Source organism: Stylophora pistillata, chromosome 4 (assembly GCF_964205215.1).
Source record: "Stylophora pistillata chromosome 4, jaStyPist1.2, whole genome shotgun sequence".
Classification (NCBI taxonomy): Eukaryota; Metazoa; Cnidaria; class Anthozoa; order Scleractinia; family Pocilloporidae; genus Stylophora; species Stylophora pistillata.
In genome coordinates this window covers 25440749-25458247 of record NC_142522.1, presented here as the reverse complement: position 1 = coordinate 25458247, position 17499 = coordinate 25440749, and the positions used below count along the sequence as shown (strand labels likewise).

The 17499-nt window shown below is 37.8% G+C and overlaps 1 protein-coding gene across 1 annotated transcript; it reads right to left on the bottom strand.

Moving 5' to 3' along the window:
- Positions 1–568: 568 nt before the first annotated feature.
- On the bottom strand, positions 569–8053 carry LOC148733022 (sushi, von Willebrand factor type A, EGF and pentraxin domain-containing protein 1-like). The gene is made up of 12 exons (XM_088757946.1): positions 8014–8053; positions 7535–7717; positions 7001–7174; positions 6643–6816; positions 6318–6485; positions 5731–5970; positions 5094–5291; positions 3410–3595; positions 3116–3286; positions 2604–2771; positions 1954–2121; positions 569–1166 (listed from the first exon to the last, which is right to left on the bottom strand). Exons 1-12 carry the CDS (start codon positions 8051–8053, stop codon positions 778–780), a joined length of 2259 nt encoding a protein of 752 aa, XP_088614072.1. The 3' UTR covers positions 569–777.
- Between the last annotated feature and the right edge of the window lie 9446 nt (positions 8054–17499).

Below are 17499 nucleotides of genomic sequence, written 5' to 3'. Positions count from 1 at the left end.
TGCTTCAGAAACTAAAATTGAAGGAGGGAGCGCACTTCGACCAAATTATAGAAACCCGTGGTAACCTCGTTGACGAAGGGTCACAAAGCTCGAAATTGTTTTACTTTATTGACGCCATTTACCCTCATCTTGATTATCTTTCGACTTCGTCGTATCCTTTTCCTGTTATTTTCATCTTTTCTTGGTCTGAAATTGCTCTGGCAGAGACCCCAAGAAAAATGTTTATTACCTGTTATATAATCTAGGGCCTATATCGGAAATATCATTCGGACATTTTACCCAGAAAGCAGTAAAATTTCTCGCTATATGCTGAATTGCTATTGCGATGTTGAAACTCACCAGACACTGAGAGTTTTAAGTTACTGATCTTAATACTTTTTAACCGAAACCTACAGCTCTGCAGATTATTTATTAACCTATTTATTTCCCACCTTACATTAATTCATTCGTCACGAGAATTGTTTCGGTCATGAAGTTTTTATTTTGCACAAGGTTGAGCAACAAAAATGGCAACGTTTAAATGAGCAAGTTTCTGTCTAATTAGAAAGTAAATGAAAGGTCAAGTCACTTTATCTAACTCTTAATAAATTTTAATTCAATCTTGATTTTAAGTACAATGAAAAAGCTATTCAGAAAAAAATATATTGTAAAACTACTTTATTTCGATACATTTCAACCGCAACTTACACAGGGTACTGGTTTTATGATAATTTTTTTCCAAGAAGGAAAAACTATCTTTTCTCTTCGCAGAATTTTAGCAGTCCATTGTTGTTACATTTACTTCACATCAAAACAAAAGCGTGGGCGAGAAACTAAGCGTACTCTTTCCAGGGGAACCCACTTTTCTTCACCATTGTCAAACTTTATTAATACAGAAGTTGTTGAAGTGTGTGTAGCATGACCAGTTCGATACCACCATAAGTTATGATCATTGAACTGATTGGCTATTACTGGCGAGTTAGGTAATACGTCCCCTATCGATGGCACTTTATCTATGATGAGGACTTGATCAGTCCTTAGGTAACTGCGCGTTTTCCCCATATCGACAAGTAATGCAAAGCCTACATGTGTCGAATTTATTCTTGTGATCATAGCTCTCCAGTAGTTCCTTGCACCCTTGTTCACGGCCCAAAATCCCCAAAATATTGCTCCAACCTGGATACATACTAAGAAACAAGAGTTGACTATCAATAAGAAAACTTCGGAAAAAAAGCATGTTACTACGAATTTGAACATAAATACTCTATTCAAAATCTCATGTTCGTTTAATCTGCTCAACCTATTTACAGGAACCGTCGACCCTGACAGCTTTCTAAGAAGAGACAACTAATCTATTAGATTTAAATTAAATTAAATTAAACTAAATTAAAGGGGGTAGGGCTATAATGTAACTTGGCCACCGTTAACCTTTTAAACCCCAAGAATGAAAATCACCCAATTTCTCTTTGTAGTAATGCAGCTAGGTCATTGGAGGAAACGATTGCCAACTCAGAGAAGCTTGGTTGGAAAACAAATACTCCTTACCAGTATCAAAAGTAACGTAGAGAGAAGAGTATTGAGAATATGTATTTTGATGTAAGGGTGTAATGAGTTAATAGTTTCAAAACCTTACGCGTCGAGCGTAACGTTCATTTTCTTTGTTTAAGCAATTTTTTATCGCTTTAACTGGAACGAATTGATCCTTTTGAAAGGGGATATTTCTGAGAGCGATCCTTGCAGTAATGAACACTACATACGCAGTAGTGAAAATAATGCCTGAAAAAATTCAGGCCTGTGCGGGATTGGTACTCATGACTTCTGTGATAGCGATGCAGTGCTCTACCAACTGAGTTAAAAAGCCAAGTGGGAGCGGGTCATTATGTTGGTTCGTAGGAGTCACGGTCCAAATGGGTGGCAGTGGATATATTAATAAGTCGAAATTGTCTTAATTGTTTACGGTACGCTTAAACTTACTCTCGCACTCTGGAAATTGCCCTTCCCATGCACCTTTTCTGCAGGTTGTGATGGGTGACCCTCGTAACTCGTAGCCTCTATCGCATTCAAACTTGATCACAGAACCGTAGCTGTAATTTCGTCCAATTACTCTTCCGTTCATGAGTATTCCTGGCTTGTTACGTACACCTAAAAGAATATTAAATGAGCACATAAACAAATAAGCAGATTAATGTGTATGTATGGCGTATAGATAGGCAAAGAGCGATAGGTGAGAATGAATGAAAGAAAAGATAGCTGACGAAAGAATTAAACCAAGTTCAAGAATACACGCAACACTAAGACTGAATTCGAAGTTAACAAATTAAACGTAATCCGGACAAGTTATGGGATGAGACGAATGACTGGTGGAAATTTAATTTAAGCGATACTGACAAGTATCTCGAAGTCTTTGCGTAACTGACAATGGATCATGCATATCCCACGTTATCGCTTTACGTATCTTGAGAAAGCCTAGCGTCTCTTTTTACAACAGTCGTGCATTAAAAGGTAACAAGTGTAAGTTGAATAAAACAGTACATATATGATATTAATTGTAATGATGATAATAATACATATAAAGATTATAAACTTGATTTTAATAATGATGGTACAGAGAGAAATGACTTAACCTATGCAACTGGGTGAACTGTCGTTCCATTTTCCATCGAGGCACTTGATCTTCTGAGGCCCATGGAGTTGGAATCCTGAATTACAGGAGAAGGAGATCAAGTCCTCATGACTGATATTGTTGTTGTGGATTTTTCCGTTAGATAACGGTGGCAGTGGAGCACAAGATTCTGTATGATAAAGAAAAAGATTCGTAAAAGTTAATTTATAACATAATAACCGTGGACTGAGGCCTCCTCTCTGCCTCAATAAATGAGAAATGTTCGTTTAGCTAAATAATTATGTTGAAACTTCTGAGAAAAGGAGGAGTTGGAAAAGTAAGTGTCACATGCGCTCTTACAGACGACAAGAACGTAACAATGATAAAGTGATTACTATCTGTTAAATGATTAAAACAGATGGTAGTTGGTCGTTTTTGTAGTTGTTGTACAAAAGATTTAAGATTCTCCAATTATCTTCCTCAACACCACCGAAGAACACCCAAATACGAACATTTGGACAATATCTCACTTACTTTTGCAACGTGGAGCATCTGAATCCGATTTACCATCGTGGCATGTCAATCGGGACTTTCCCAACAAACTGTAGTTCTGACTGGTACATTCATATGTGACTACTTTCCTGTGAGAGAAGTCTGTGCCAATTCGCTTTCCCTGACCAATGTATCCAGGGTCATTACACGATTCTACAAAACAGTATGAAATTGAGGTTTATTTGGAGACCAACCTTTATCTCACAATATTAAAGGACAAGTAACGTAGTGTTCATCTTCATTTTAACGAGCTTTTACAGTCTGGAAAGAACATACTCTTGCAAGAAGGAAGACTGCTGTTCCACGCCCCATCGTTACAGTGCAGAGTCGAGGAGCCATCCATGGTGTAGAATGAATCACAAGCGTACTCGATGCTGCTACCATGTGAGAAATATTGGTCTTTCTGGTAGTATCTGTTTGACGTGTATCCCTTTCTGGGCCTTCCTGGGAATTTGCATCTACCTAAAATGAAAGAAAGTAACGTTTTGTGTTTTTTCAATTTAGCGATTTCAATTGCTAGTCGGACGTAGTTATTGACATTCCCGAAGTTATCTGAAATTAGTTTCGGGCAAATTAAAAATTAGCTAAGAGCAGTTTTTAAGAGCAAATTTGCATACAGGTGCATAGATCGTTCTTAGTTTTTAGTGATAAAGTATGTTTATAAGGTAGTTCCATTTTAATTATAATTATTATAATGATAAATTATAATTTGTGAATATTTTTAAGGGAACCGCATTTACATATGGTGCACGATCCTTGCAGTAGATAGCGCTATTTAAGCAATAGCGAAAATCAGACCTCAAAAAAATCAGGCCTGTACGGGATTCGAACCACTAACCTCTGCGATACTAGTGCAGCGCTCTACCAATTGAGCTAACAAGCCAACTGGGAGCAGGCCGTTGAGTTGATTCGTAATAAATCCGTGAAAGTGATAAATATACAATGAAATATATGAAGTTCATATATTTTGAACTGCGGTATTAGATACATATGGTGCACGATCCTCGCAGTAGATAGCGCTATTTAAGCAATAGCGAAAATCAGGCCTGGAAAAAATCAGGCCTGTACGGGATTCGATCGCAGAGTTGGTTCGAATCCCGTACAGGCCTGATTTTTTTCAGGCCTGTACGGGATTAATATTTCAAAATTGAATATTTCAAAATTGAAATATTTATTCATTACAAAAGGTTACCCTTAAGGAGTGCAAAATAAAAAAATAAAAAAAACTTCCCCACTTACAAATACAAGAGCAATTTTATGTCAGTGATTTTCAAAGAGTTCAATTTTCCGACAAATAGTTAAAATCCTTTTGTGTTAAACGCGCTTGCCACGCAAGGTACCCAACCAATAACTTATTTAATAAATGGGTGTCCTAAGTCACCTCTCAAACCATCTCAAATAACATTTTATACCTTGACAAACTGGAAACACAAGAATAAAGCTTTCCTAACCTTTGAAGAATGGAAGGTTTGTCTCATTTTATCATCATAGCATGTGATCGTTATCCGAAATACCCCTAGAAACCATGTTATCTCCAATACAAATAGTTTCCTAAAGTTAATATCACCTTTTTCCACAGTTTATACATAAAAATAATGGTTTCATATGGGCACTCAGTAAGGTTTCTTCTTTTTTTACGATGTATTGTTTGATGGATCATTAAAAGCTAAGAAGTTTTATTTGTTGCTTTAACAACGATATGATACAAACTTAAGTCTCAACTCCCTTCCCGGAAGTTGCCATGGCAGCCATACTTGATAGTGGCTTAAATTGCAACTAATCAAAATGTTTTAGTTTAAAAAAAAAAAGACAAAAAAGAAAAAACTCGTTTAGAGACATTTAAATTTTTTTTTATTTGTATCAGAAGTTATTTCCAAGTGGAGTCTTTCAGGTGGAGGCCGTGAAAGTTTGCTTTCTCATTTAATTGTTGACTGGTGGGAATTAAATGTATGAGACATACCTTTACATGAAGGAATACTGTCGTTCCATTCTCCATTTATGCAGCTCAATCTTGAGGATCCGACCAACGTATAATTGGCATGGCACTTTATTTTAACTTCTCCACCGCCTTTCCGTGTTACATGTGTGATGACTCCGTCACTTATTGGTCCAAGGATGGGACAGGAAGATGTCAAAGTTACGGTGCCGCAAAGTAGTACTTATGACTACCTTTACATAGTTGTGATGTAAAATTTGTTTTATTAAAATGCGCTTATTAACTGAGTGGGAAGGACGACGTGAAATTATTCATTCATGACGTACAGTCCGAGCGCAACGAATTCCGTCGAGCTCGATGACGGAGAGCTATATATTTCCGCGATCGGCGCAACTAAACTCAGTAAATGAGTATTTTATCATAAGAAAACAAAGTCTTAGCTACTTTTTAAAAACAGTTTTGAACTTGGATAGGGCTATATTGCATAAATGAGAACATCGCGCGCTGGAAGACGACAAAGAATATTTAACAATAGAAAGTCTCCATTTCTTGGAATTAGAACGATGAATTCACAATTGGCTAACGACAATCCTACACACTTAAGCTTTCATCATACACGTAGTTTCCCATAGGATTGCAGGTGAGCGGGTTCGGACTGCTCATATGAAAATGGTTTTGTTTTTTCTGTTTTTACAAGGTAGATGTATATGCATACCGATGCACCTGAATTTTCTTCTCAGCCACGTGGTATAGTTACACACCATCATGGGCGATCCCGTCAGAAGATGTCCATTATGACAGGCCAGATAAAGAGTAGTACCGTGAGGATATCTGACTTGATCCGGTCGTGGATAAATGATTCGTGAATTAATCGGAATGGAGGGTTTGGCACATTGCATCACTAGAAATAACAATTTAAGACAGCTGTTTATTTTAAAACTTAGAATTTACTTTTGCGACCAAGTATCCTAGCCAAGAATTAATTTCTGCAACCTTAACATACATTAGCCATGCGCTGTAATGCTTCATTGATATAAAAGTATCAAGAAAAATATATATTAGAGCGTAATGTGGGGTTTGTTTTTTGAGATTGTTAGTAATAAATAAGAATGACATGATCACAAAAGCATGGACAGTACCGATGTTAGTGTAGCAACTAAAACTTTTGCTTTTATTCTAGTCATCCATTTAAAAAAAATGGTTTAAATCTGGTAAAGATCATTTCTAGGTTGTCGAGGAATTATATACCTTTACATAGCGGGAGAGAAGAATTCCATCTTCCATTGATACAAAGAAGGGTGCGATCTCCAACCAAATCATAGCCATGTTTGCAACTGAAAGTAACCACTTGTCCATGTGAGAAACGTGAACCAAACACGCGTCCATTCCGCGGATCCCTGATCTTTGTGCAATAAGCTGAGAAATTAACGTAGAACTATGATTTACGACAGGGCCATCAACAGAAGGACCAGCAGCAGAAGAATAAAATCAGTTGAAAATTTTTGGTGCTGAAGATTTGGAAGAAGCCACTTTTAAAAGATCACAGTTGGTCAGTGAAAATAATACGGTTTACCTTTACAAGCTGGAACACGTGAACTCCAAACGCCTTTGTTGCATGTTAATGTTGAAGCCCCAAATAGATCAAAGCCTGTAAAACAGGTAAATTTTGCCTCTGCACTATGGCTGTTGTCATTGCCATGTAGTTTACCGTTAGCCGGACTTTGCAGACTTACACACGACGGCAGCTCTATAGAAGAAAAATAGATTTATTCCAAGTGAATTTTGCACATTTTCAATTCTAAATAACATCTTCGTGGTAAATGATTAAAAAAAAACAGTTGCGTTCCAAGCAATTCCAGTTAATGTTGAGTCGAGTTGTTGTCGAATTTGTATGCAGTTGTAAAGCAAGTTAATTAGTTTCGAAAACTTACTATGAGAGTAAGGTAACTCTCCATTCCAATGTCCATCTATGCACTCCAGCCTTGTTCTCCCTATCAGCTGGAAACTTTTATTTTCACAGCGAAATTCTATGGCAGCCTTGCCAGCGTGTGGGGTCACGTGGGATACTTCACCATTTGAAATGTTACGCACATCCGGACAAAACCCTAAATAAAGCAAAAGAATTTGTAGGTCAAGGAAATGAAATAAGTACTTGTGATAGTGCTCAGTTTTTGTCGCTAAGTGGCAATGAAAAACTATCTTGTCTTGGGCAAAAAGCATTATTTCTTTTCATTATTTCACATGCAGGTGGCAATAAGTGATCAGGATAGAAAACAAACCTCTTTTCTTTCATTTTAGAACTCTTGTCGTCTTTGGTGTTTTTATATTTCATATTGCTAGAAAGCTGCACCTTGAGAATTTTGACATGCAAAACATTATTACAGACAAGCTCTGAAATGCAGAGCCACGAAACAGTGCTGATCTGAAGTTAGAAAGGTTTCTTCTTTTTTCTAAACAGATCGTACCCAGACATCGGAAGTGTGTATGTGTCCATTTCTTCCCATTGCATGTTATAATTGGCATTCCATCCAGATAAAAGCCCTGTTTACAGCCAAAGAGAATAACATCGCCGTTTTGGTACTTCTCTCGCCTAGTAGGATGGATGATGACTGAGCCATGAGGAGAGACTGGTTGACCACACGTGGAGCCTCAAACAAAAAAAGACATTTAGCTGATGTCAAGGTTTCGAGACGAATGGTGAGTTAATGCTACAATGTGCAATCCCTTTACAGAAAGTGACCTGGGTTGAGAAGAAATAGTTTCTGCCTTATTCCCATAGAGACAATGAACTGGTCAGTGTGACATATTACGAGTGCCACTAACTCCAACCTTTTTCCAATCAAAGGGGTTTCCCTGTTTTACTGATCATCATAGTGAAATAATTATCACAATCGGTAAAACCTAGCGATTCTACAAGCAGTGAAAGCTCAATTTTCTTGTTCACGACCGCGCATCTTGGGACCTGTGTCGGGGAGGGCTGTCATGTTATCCCGGGAAAGAAGTTACAAGACTGCAATGAAAAACTCAACGACAAAAAAATTCTTTTGGTAATGTCCCTTTCTTCAAACATCGAGGACTTTTCATAAAATACTTAAAGAAAGCCATGTCTTCTAGACACTCAAACTCGGGTAGTAACTGTATGACCCCGAAGCATTCGGAGCTTTTTATCTATCGGAAGAGGACGCAGAGATGGAGGAAATCGACTGAGCGCCGGAAGCGGAGCTTCGATGAAATGGAGTCTAGAGATCCCCGAAACTACTGAGAAAGAAGTCTATCGGACTCCTAAAAGCTCATCTCGAGATGAAGGCGAACGTCGCGGTCAATGAAGATTTTAAATGGGTATCAAAGCTGCATTAGAAAGAAAGTAGAGCATGACCTTGTGGGAACGCTGGTACAATTTCACCGCAGAAGCTTTGAGAGACTTACAACAAGGTTCAGAAAACTAGAACAAGCAAATACTAGAGAGATAAATGTGATAAAACTTTCAAAGAACGTAGAGTCAATGGCCACGGACTCAAAACATTTAAGGCGAGTGATGTGAAAAAATTAGGCGCAGAATAGAAAGCTAGACTAAACGAGGTCGATAAGCATCTTGGAAATTTGAGAGCACAAACCGGCAAAATGCATTCTCTGCCTTCTCAGAAACGAACAAAAAGGGCGAAACAAAACCCAAATGATGATAAAGGCAGTTAAAAATCGAAAAAGAACACAGAGGCAAAGGTAAAAGAATGAAAGATAGAGTCACGCAGGCAGCAGATCAGGAACCCGTCAAATGAACAACTGACAGATGAACTTATTCATCACGACCATTGATAAATCTGCGTCAGAAGTTGTAGTTCTCGGACACAAAAATTTGCGAAGGCGAGAGATTAAGAAGAAATCGACCAACGAAATAGAAACGCATTACAAAGAGGCAAAGACCCGCAATACACGAATTTTTATTCGCTTCATCCTGTAGGTGTAAAAAAAGAATTCGTAAATAGAGAAGCGCTACACTTTTCACGCTTCACGTTTGATAAACACGTACAGATTTTCAAAAAGCGCTTGAAGGATACCCAGATGAAATTTTGAAAATATTGATCTCTGAGTTTAATATTTCTGAGAGAAAGAGGTCACTCAAAAGCAAAGAAAATAGCGCACAGAAGAAAATATGCGTTTTGCACGCATGTAATGCCGGCATTATCATTTGGCTGTCTCTGAAACCAACTGCGCTCAAGGGTAATCTAAATTAACCTCCCCAGTTATGAATTGGAAAGGAAAGTCATTAAAGGATATCCTAGTCAGGGCTAACCTTTGAAGACAGAAGATCTAAAATCGTTTGGATTATCCTTATTTTTCGGTCGTGAACATGTTGGGATCTCTGGAAAGTCATAAAAAAATATCTACAATAGATATGACATTAATGTTTTCTTTAGAAAAGACTTATTGCAGCATGTTCTCCTCGGTCCATCATAGAGCGAAAGAGGGTTTCAAATATATTCTTCTTTAGACTTTTGTGAAGCTTTTCGAGACTATACAACAAACGGATCCACGTGAAATGGAATGGAACGGAATCCCACACAGATGAAAGATCTCCTCGGCCCGTCATGGAAAGAAAAAGGTTTGCAAACGCACAACCTCAAGAGAAATTACAAATCGTTTTTGGCTCTACATCTCATACTACAACAACAAAGATCGAGGCTACGCGAGACAACATGCCTGCTAAGCGACCTGGTACGGGCTCGACTAATCCTAGCATCTATTTTGACGGTCGACATTAGATAACATGGGGTGAAGTAGACCCGAACGATTAGCGTTTTCCGATCATCGTAGTGACGTCATCTTCCGACCGCACTGTAAACTTCGGAAATTAACATGGCGGCGTGCGGGTGAAACTAGTAGTTCGTGTTGCGGACGATAGCAGGCTGTAAGCTTAGCCTAGGCCACGCATCTTTTTAGTGTACGGAGTTGCAGACTAATAAGCAACTCGCTGGACAAGCAGAAGAATGTTTCTGGACCTACTTACTTAAATGAAGGACTCTAGGCTACCTCACCCGATGTTACTTTTCAGTACTACAGGACAATATATAAGTACATAACGTAGGGTGAGGATTATTCGTACTGATGTCTGAAGCAATACGATAAAACCAAGCCAAAGTTTTTTTTTTTTACGTTGAAAGAGGGTGTTAGTAATGAAGTCCTTAAAAGTAACATATTAAAAGGTAGCAACTTTGAGTTAAGTCACATTTATTCATGATTATGTGCTTGGGCTATATGTGTACTTTAAAATCAACTACTATCCTTACTATCCCATCGAAGGCTAACATCAGAACCAATATAAATAGAATTGCGAGTGTTCCAAGTATCTTTGAGGTTTACCGTTTTACGCCATACGAAAAGCCAGCTATATATATAAAAAGGCTATAAATAAAGACGAGTAACCTTCCCATCCCCTCACCCCTTAGTCTTGATGGTTTCGCCAGTTAAACTTTACCTCCCCTCTTCCGCTGAGCTGCCTGTTCAAGCAAGAAAATCTGGCGGGAAAATTGAATGTCATATCTATGTTTACAATGGAAGAAGCGAAAGAATCTTCTTTTTCCGTGGAAATTTCCGAAACAATCGGTTACGTTCAGTCTTTGGATCATACCAAAAAGATGATTTCAAAATATCAAACGACGAACACCGTAAAATTTTCCAGTTTCAAGGCTGACACGGACTTTGGAAATCATGGTGTAAATCATTAATTGCATTAATATTCACATTCGTACAATTATCAGTACAAAATCCATACCCCAGAGACATAAAAATCAGTTAGATTCAGGGTTGCCCAGCGGGCATACAATCAAGATGAAGAGGCAATGATTTGAGTGGTACATAACTTGCTCTGAATTTGTTGCTCTTAACCAATTTTTCAAATGTTCTTCAAGTAATTAATATTTTTAAGATAAATGTAAGCTTATAAAATTGACGGAAGTTTTGGCATAGAAAAATAACACTAATATTGCATAAAGTTTCATCACTTCGACAAAGAAAGCCAACAACAGAGTGTATATAATAGACACTGAACTATATAGCTTAGAATTTTCAAAATAATAACAATAATCCTCACCCTATGCTATGTAAATTCCTGTGCAATAGGTCCAAATAACATCGGGTGAGGTAGCTCGAGAATAGGTCGGCTCGTGAATTCCTCCGGAAACATCCATCTGCTTGTCCCGCGAACAGCTGAACTGCTTATTAGTCTACAAACGTAAACCAAAACGATGCGTGGCCTGGTCTGAGCTTACAGCCTACAATCTACACGCTTACGTCGCCATGTTAATTTCCGAAGTTTGCAGTGCGGTCGAGAGATGACGTCACTATGATGATCGGAAATGCTAATCATTCGGGTCTACTTCACCCTATGTTATCTAATGCCGACCTATTTTGACGCAATATCAGCCAAGTCACGTATTGTCTCGAAGATATTGGATGTTATGCCTCCAATGGTTCAATGAGACGAACAGATCCTCCCGTGAGAATCTGGCTGACAAGCCTTGGGACTGACCGTTGCGGTAGCGAACTTTCTTTGACGATTTCTACTAACCCTCATGCCCATTCAATAGTCAATAGTCCCAGACTTGTCCCTTACTTGGATAAACTTGTTTCAATTTACAGAAATCAGGCAGATTCTTAGAAATGGAAGCGGTGATGTCTCACAATTTTGCGTTTTTGATAACGAAATGCTGGCGGATGACACATGGCAGCCTCTTTTGCTTTGAGTGTACTGTGTTTTTTTATTTTCCGGCCTCGACGCCGAAGTAAGCTTATCGCTCTTAGCATGCGGTAAAGATTACTTTTCCTCACTGAGATTTCAGACACGGATCCCAAACCATGAAGTCGCCATCAAAATTTATCGCCAATAAGTTTTTTAAAGTGAAATGCGATATAAGTAAGTTACTTTTAGTACTCGCCATATGTGACGATCGCAAGCGAAAGAATGTTCAACACAGAAACTAACAAGGCGCTCTTCATTTCGTAAAGGAAAACCCTGAAAACCATCTATTCTTATTGGTTTGCTCAAGAATAAGGATATGTAAAGGCACGTTTCCTTTTTCTGTGTGACAAAACTGACTAAACTAACTCCCTGTAATGAAACACCAGTTTACATTTGCCAAAGGAGCAGCGTCTCCAGCAGAGTTTAATGGCAAGCGCCTTTGTATATTAACGTCTGAACAAAATGCTGAAAGCTGACGCATGGTATCTTTTTTCCTTTTGAGAGGACCGGGTTGTTCATATTTCACCTTTAATGCTAAGGGAAGTTTATTGAACAAACCATTTAAGATAGGTTACTTTTCTTCTGATATGTGCTTAATCGAGAATTAATTACTTGTGCACGCTTTTCCAAAAGTTGGTATGATATGGTGGATATTATTTTTCGTACTCGCCATATGTGACGATCGCAAACGAGGATATTAAAGACGTTGAAACTAACCCCACATGTGTCATAAGGATGCCCGTCAAATCCGGCTAGCCTTCTAACTGAAATGGGTTGTTCCAAGAGATTGTAAACTCAGTTCAATGATAATCCTTCGATTGTTCAAAGAAAAGGATGTGGAAAGACACGTTTACAGCTTTCTAGATGAATGCACTCTAACATCCTTTAGCATTGTGATTTAACATAAGGATAATATTGTCAAAGGTGCAACATCTCCAGCAGCGTTCAGTGTCACGAATCTTTATGAGTTGGTTTGTGATTTGGTTTGTACATTGAAAAGCAAATTAATCTTCTACAGTATGTAAGTGAATACACCATATTGTTTACCTTGATCAAGAAAGGAAGCAAAGCAGACAAGCGATTCAGCGAGGTAGCCACTTCCTGCATTTTCCACTTGTAAATAATGAACTAAAACACTACAAAAGTGTTATAATGCTGTAATTGTTTGTTACGGTTCAGGTTTGATATTATTTATATGAAAAGCTTCTTTGAGTTTTACCAATTGAGTTGTTAGCAGAATCCAGAATGCTAAAGCAAGAAAGGGAGTATTTGTTCTTACAAGAAGGAGATGTGATGAAATGCTTAAAAATATGCGAGTTTTTATCGCTTTCCGTGTACTCCTTTATCCTAGTAGAGAAGTGGCGACTAGTTTCGCCAATATAACGGGAATTACATCCCGCCCAAGAAAATTGATAAACTACCATGGATTTTAGAGCATCAGGAGTACGATCTTTAACACTGAAAATGTTTTTAATTTTGAAAGAAGTGAAAACTAGTTTGATATTTAGGTCCGATTTACAAAAGCGCTTAGTGAGTTGTCGGAGTTTGAGGTTCGCTATTCTAGAATAATAGCCGACAAAAGGGAGTTTAAAGTAACGTGTATTATTGTCATCAATGTTCCGGCTATTTTGAGAGGAGGACCCGTCAAGATACCGCTTGGGATATTCCAAAATTACACAACAAATTCCACAAATAGGTAAGCCGGTGAGAGATAACAGTACATATTGTTTCTTATTTCTTTCATATACCCCTCAAAACCGAAAGTACACAGGAGTGCGATGATGATCTCTTTCCAAATATATATGCACTCAAGATATGCGCCACAATCCCTGCAACGAGCTGTAAATGTGAAAGAAGTGCGAGTTCTTTAGGGCAGCTGCATACATATAACAAGGCATGCATGGGCCAGGAAAGGCTGTCGTCCCTCGCACTAATGCACGTACATTATCAAGTTAAAATTGTTTTGGATGAGGTGGTAAATCTGTTTGCCACCAAACACCCACGGAGGCTGGAGCTCGGACTATTCTGAGGGATTAGTTCTGCAGTATTTTGATGTACATTTTACATCGTAAAATTAGTCCTTTGTAACTTAACTTTCAAACAGTTGTATTCGACGAATGTAAATTCAGTTCCTACCGTGTACTTCGCTGTTACAATTTCTCATTATTGCTACTTTCCTAAATAAAAGGATCAGACAATAAAAGATATATTTCGGTCATTTGGTCCACTTTGGCCTTGTTAGCATCCCCATCCCCCCTCCACATTAAATCCTGGTTACGGGCCTGAGTATGTGACTCTGTTTTGTACAAGAAATGAAGGAGAATGACTCATCACACTCAGAAAAGTAGTGCTGCTGGGTTACGGTTTAAATATCGTCTTTTCTTTGTTGTTATTTGTTTATAGTTTTGTTTTCCTGCTAAGCATTGCTTGGGGTCTAACCCTATAAGTAACTTGAGGGTAAATGGAGAATAATACATGGGTGTGTGTTGGTATGGAATTTCTCTTCGAGTGTTCAACTCGATGTCTTAATGTAATTAACAAGTGAGACATCAAGTTGAACCTGCAATGTGATGTGAGCTCATGTGAGCAGTTACCAGTAACTAGTTTAAGAGTCCTCTATAAAGCTTTTTGCAAGTCATTGTTTGAAAGAAAGGAATAATATTTTAAAGATTTATTGTGTGAATAATGGGCAATTACCCTTTTAATTTGTCACTCATTAGATCATTTTTAAGAAGTTGGCTCTACAATATATTCTCTTGCCTCAATAGATAAAGCATAGATGTTTGTGCATCTGCAAACAGAAAATTTATCTTAAGAGGTGGATGGACACAGACTGAGTATTATGCCAATGAAGGCAATTCTTAGTCAATTTTTTTGACTTACTGGCTAATCTATGTGCTTGTAGGACTGATGAAATAAATCAAATAATTATTATTTGGGCTTTCCCTATTCTTCTTGAGGTCAGTATCGCTGCTGCTAAGTCAAATTGTGTTTTCGTAGATCTTTCCAAAGCATTCGACACTCTCGACCACCAAATCTTGTTTGCCAAATTGGAGCAATATGATATCCGTGACGTGGCTCTGCAGTGGTTTAAAAGCTACTGTTCTTTCCGCCAGAAATTTGTCCAATTCAATCAAGCTTGCTCTCCGATGCAAACCATCAAGTGTGGTGTCCCTCAAGGTTCCATTTTAGGCTCACTATTGTTTATTCTATACATTAATTAATGACTTTCTTAATGACTCTGAATTATCAGACCCTCTACTTCTCGCTGATGACGCCAGTATCTTTTATTCTCACTCAAATCTAGATTGCTTAGAATCCATACTTAATGATGAACTCCAAAGTGACATTGACGTTTGGCTAAAATGTAACAAGCTTTCAGTTAATATAAAGAAATCCAACTATATAACTTTTAAATCTAGAGAGAAGAAATTTAACTCCAGCATTTCTCTCTCCTTTGGAGGTAAACCCCTACAACAAGCTAATATAACTAAAATTCCTTGGGGTCTATATTGACAATCATCTCACCTGGAAATACCATATCAGCTATGTATGTAAACAAATCGCTAAATCAATAGGTATTAACATTTAGGTCTCGCTTTTCCTTATCCTCTGCAACCAAACTCACTTTATATTACACCTTAGTTTATCCTTATATCGTCTATTGTAACTCCGTCTGGTCGTCCACATACGTATTTAACTTAAATAGAATTTATTATTTGCAAAAGCGAACTGTGCGGGCTATCACCAACTCAGAGTATCGAGACCACTCTGGCTCTTTATTCTCCAAACTGGGAATTTTAGATATTTTCCAAGTCAATACGTTTGAAATCGCCAAATTTATGTTTTTTTTCAAAAGTAACTTATTGCCCCCATTGCTTCTCGATCTTTTTGTAAGGAATAGCCAAATTCACAACTATGGTACCAGAACAGCCAGTAATTATCGAACGCATTTGTGCCGCACAAATGTCAAGCAGTTTACAATTCTCTACCAAGGTCCTAAAATTTGGAACTCTCTCCCTATTTCAGTCACTCGTTCGTAAAACTTTCTCAGCTTTAAAACGAAATTGCAAGAGTTTTTACTTAAATAATCACTGAATTGGCCAAGCCGCACATTCGCAGCACTTTTTCTTTACTTAATTTATTATTGTGAGGTGGCTCTCCCATAAGCCTGGTGGCTTCTTGGGTCTCCTCGCCTTCTAACTGTTATCGCTGTAATTATCAATTTTTTTAATTGTTAAAATAAGGCAAATAAAGATGATGATGATGAAAATTGCTTACAAGAGAGACTAGTAGATAAAAAAGGTACAGTTTTGTGGGGTGAGAATGAGCATTCTGCTCTCAATTAAATTAAATTGAGTCAGTGATCAGTCTCACAGGAAAAGAGAGTCATTTTTTATCTTGGTTTACTGAACTCAATCTGAGTCATTCCAAGGTCTCAGTTTGATAGAAATTGAGTACCAAGGGTTTGACTGTTAACACCAAGCAGGTAACTGATGACCTCATGAGAATACTCACGGATTGTCAAACTTTACATTTTTCTGGTTTTTCAATCCAGCTTGATGCTGTGTTTTAAGAATTACGATACTTGTTTGTTTACATGCTGGGCTTCCTTGCCGGCCACACTATTTATAAATGACCCTAAATTTTATTTTCATTTAATTAAAGTATGGACTGTTGTAAAATAATATTATACTGAGTTATTATTTAACATTGCTGTGGACAACTGTGATTCATTTATGTGTGTGTGTGTGTGTGTGTGTGTGTGTGTGTGTGTATGTGTGTGTGTGTGTGTGTGTGTGTGTGTATTGCTCAAACCATAAGGCTTAGTTTTACATTACAAGTGTGGTGGTTAATTCATCTTTATCAGCTTTATTTAACTGCTCTAAAGGAAAAAATTTCAAATATAAAATAACTATATTCAATTTTTTTATATTCCCATACTAGAAAATGGATGCTGCGACATACAAGTTGAGACTAGAAAGGGGAAAAACTTCATCCAACGAATAAATTCCCTAAGACACGACTCGACTGATAAGATTAAAGAAAGCTGAGCTTCTTTGCCTGATATTACAGAAGGTTGGTTTCTAAATTTTATAGTTAATTTTATAGTTATAGTGTTCCTTTCAAGGGCTGTTGTTGGTACTTCACTGTAATAATGAGTGACAATCTCAGCTGAATTTATCACCTGAGTGGGAAATGGCCTTTGTTTGCTTATTTACCGCGCGTTTGCGTCGGACTCGAGGTCGTGCGCGTAAATTCTATCTAACACGAAGATAAGAATTTTGGCCCCTTGGTGTTTTCCTTCCTCTCGCACGGAAAAATCGTTTAATGCGTTGAAAACTGCATTGTGTTCCTCTCAATTAATTTTCTCAAAAGCCGCGATAAATGGACTTTTCTTGATTGCATTACAGTTGGTACATCTCTTCATTCTCTCGGTGACAGATCTTTGTTTGTAAGATTTAAGTTTTACTGGTGTTTCGGTTTCGCTCGCCAAAACAATCTTGTCAATGAGATAATGTTTTGAGTAAGTAATTCTTAGTGTATTTTCATGAAGTATGCTTCAGAAACCAAAAACAGGGTACTCCTTTCCTTAGCTCCCTTTCCCGATGTAGAGTTCCCTATAATTAAAGGAGGGGCACTTCGACCAATTTCTAGAAATCCGTTGCAACTCTGTTGACGAAGGGCCACAAA

Bases quoted from the DNA above. Each gene is read 5' to 3' on its own strand.
- LOC148733022 (XM_088757946.1), bottom strand. From the start codon at position 8,053: ATGACAGCCCTCCCCGACACAGGTCCCAAGATGCGCGGTC. The intron at 7,718-8,013 runs GTGAACAAGAAA...TTTTTGTTTGAG, and splicing joins AGGTCCCAAGATGCGCGGTC to GCTCCACGTGTGGTCAACCA. The intron at 6,486-6,642 runs GTAAACCGTATT...TTAATTTCTCAG, and splicing joins ACGTGTTCCAGCTTGTAAAG to CTTATTGCACAAAGATCAGG.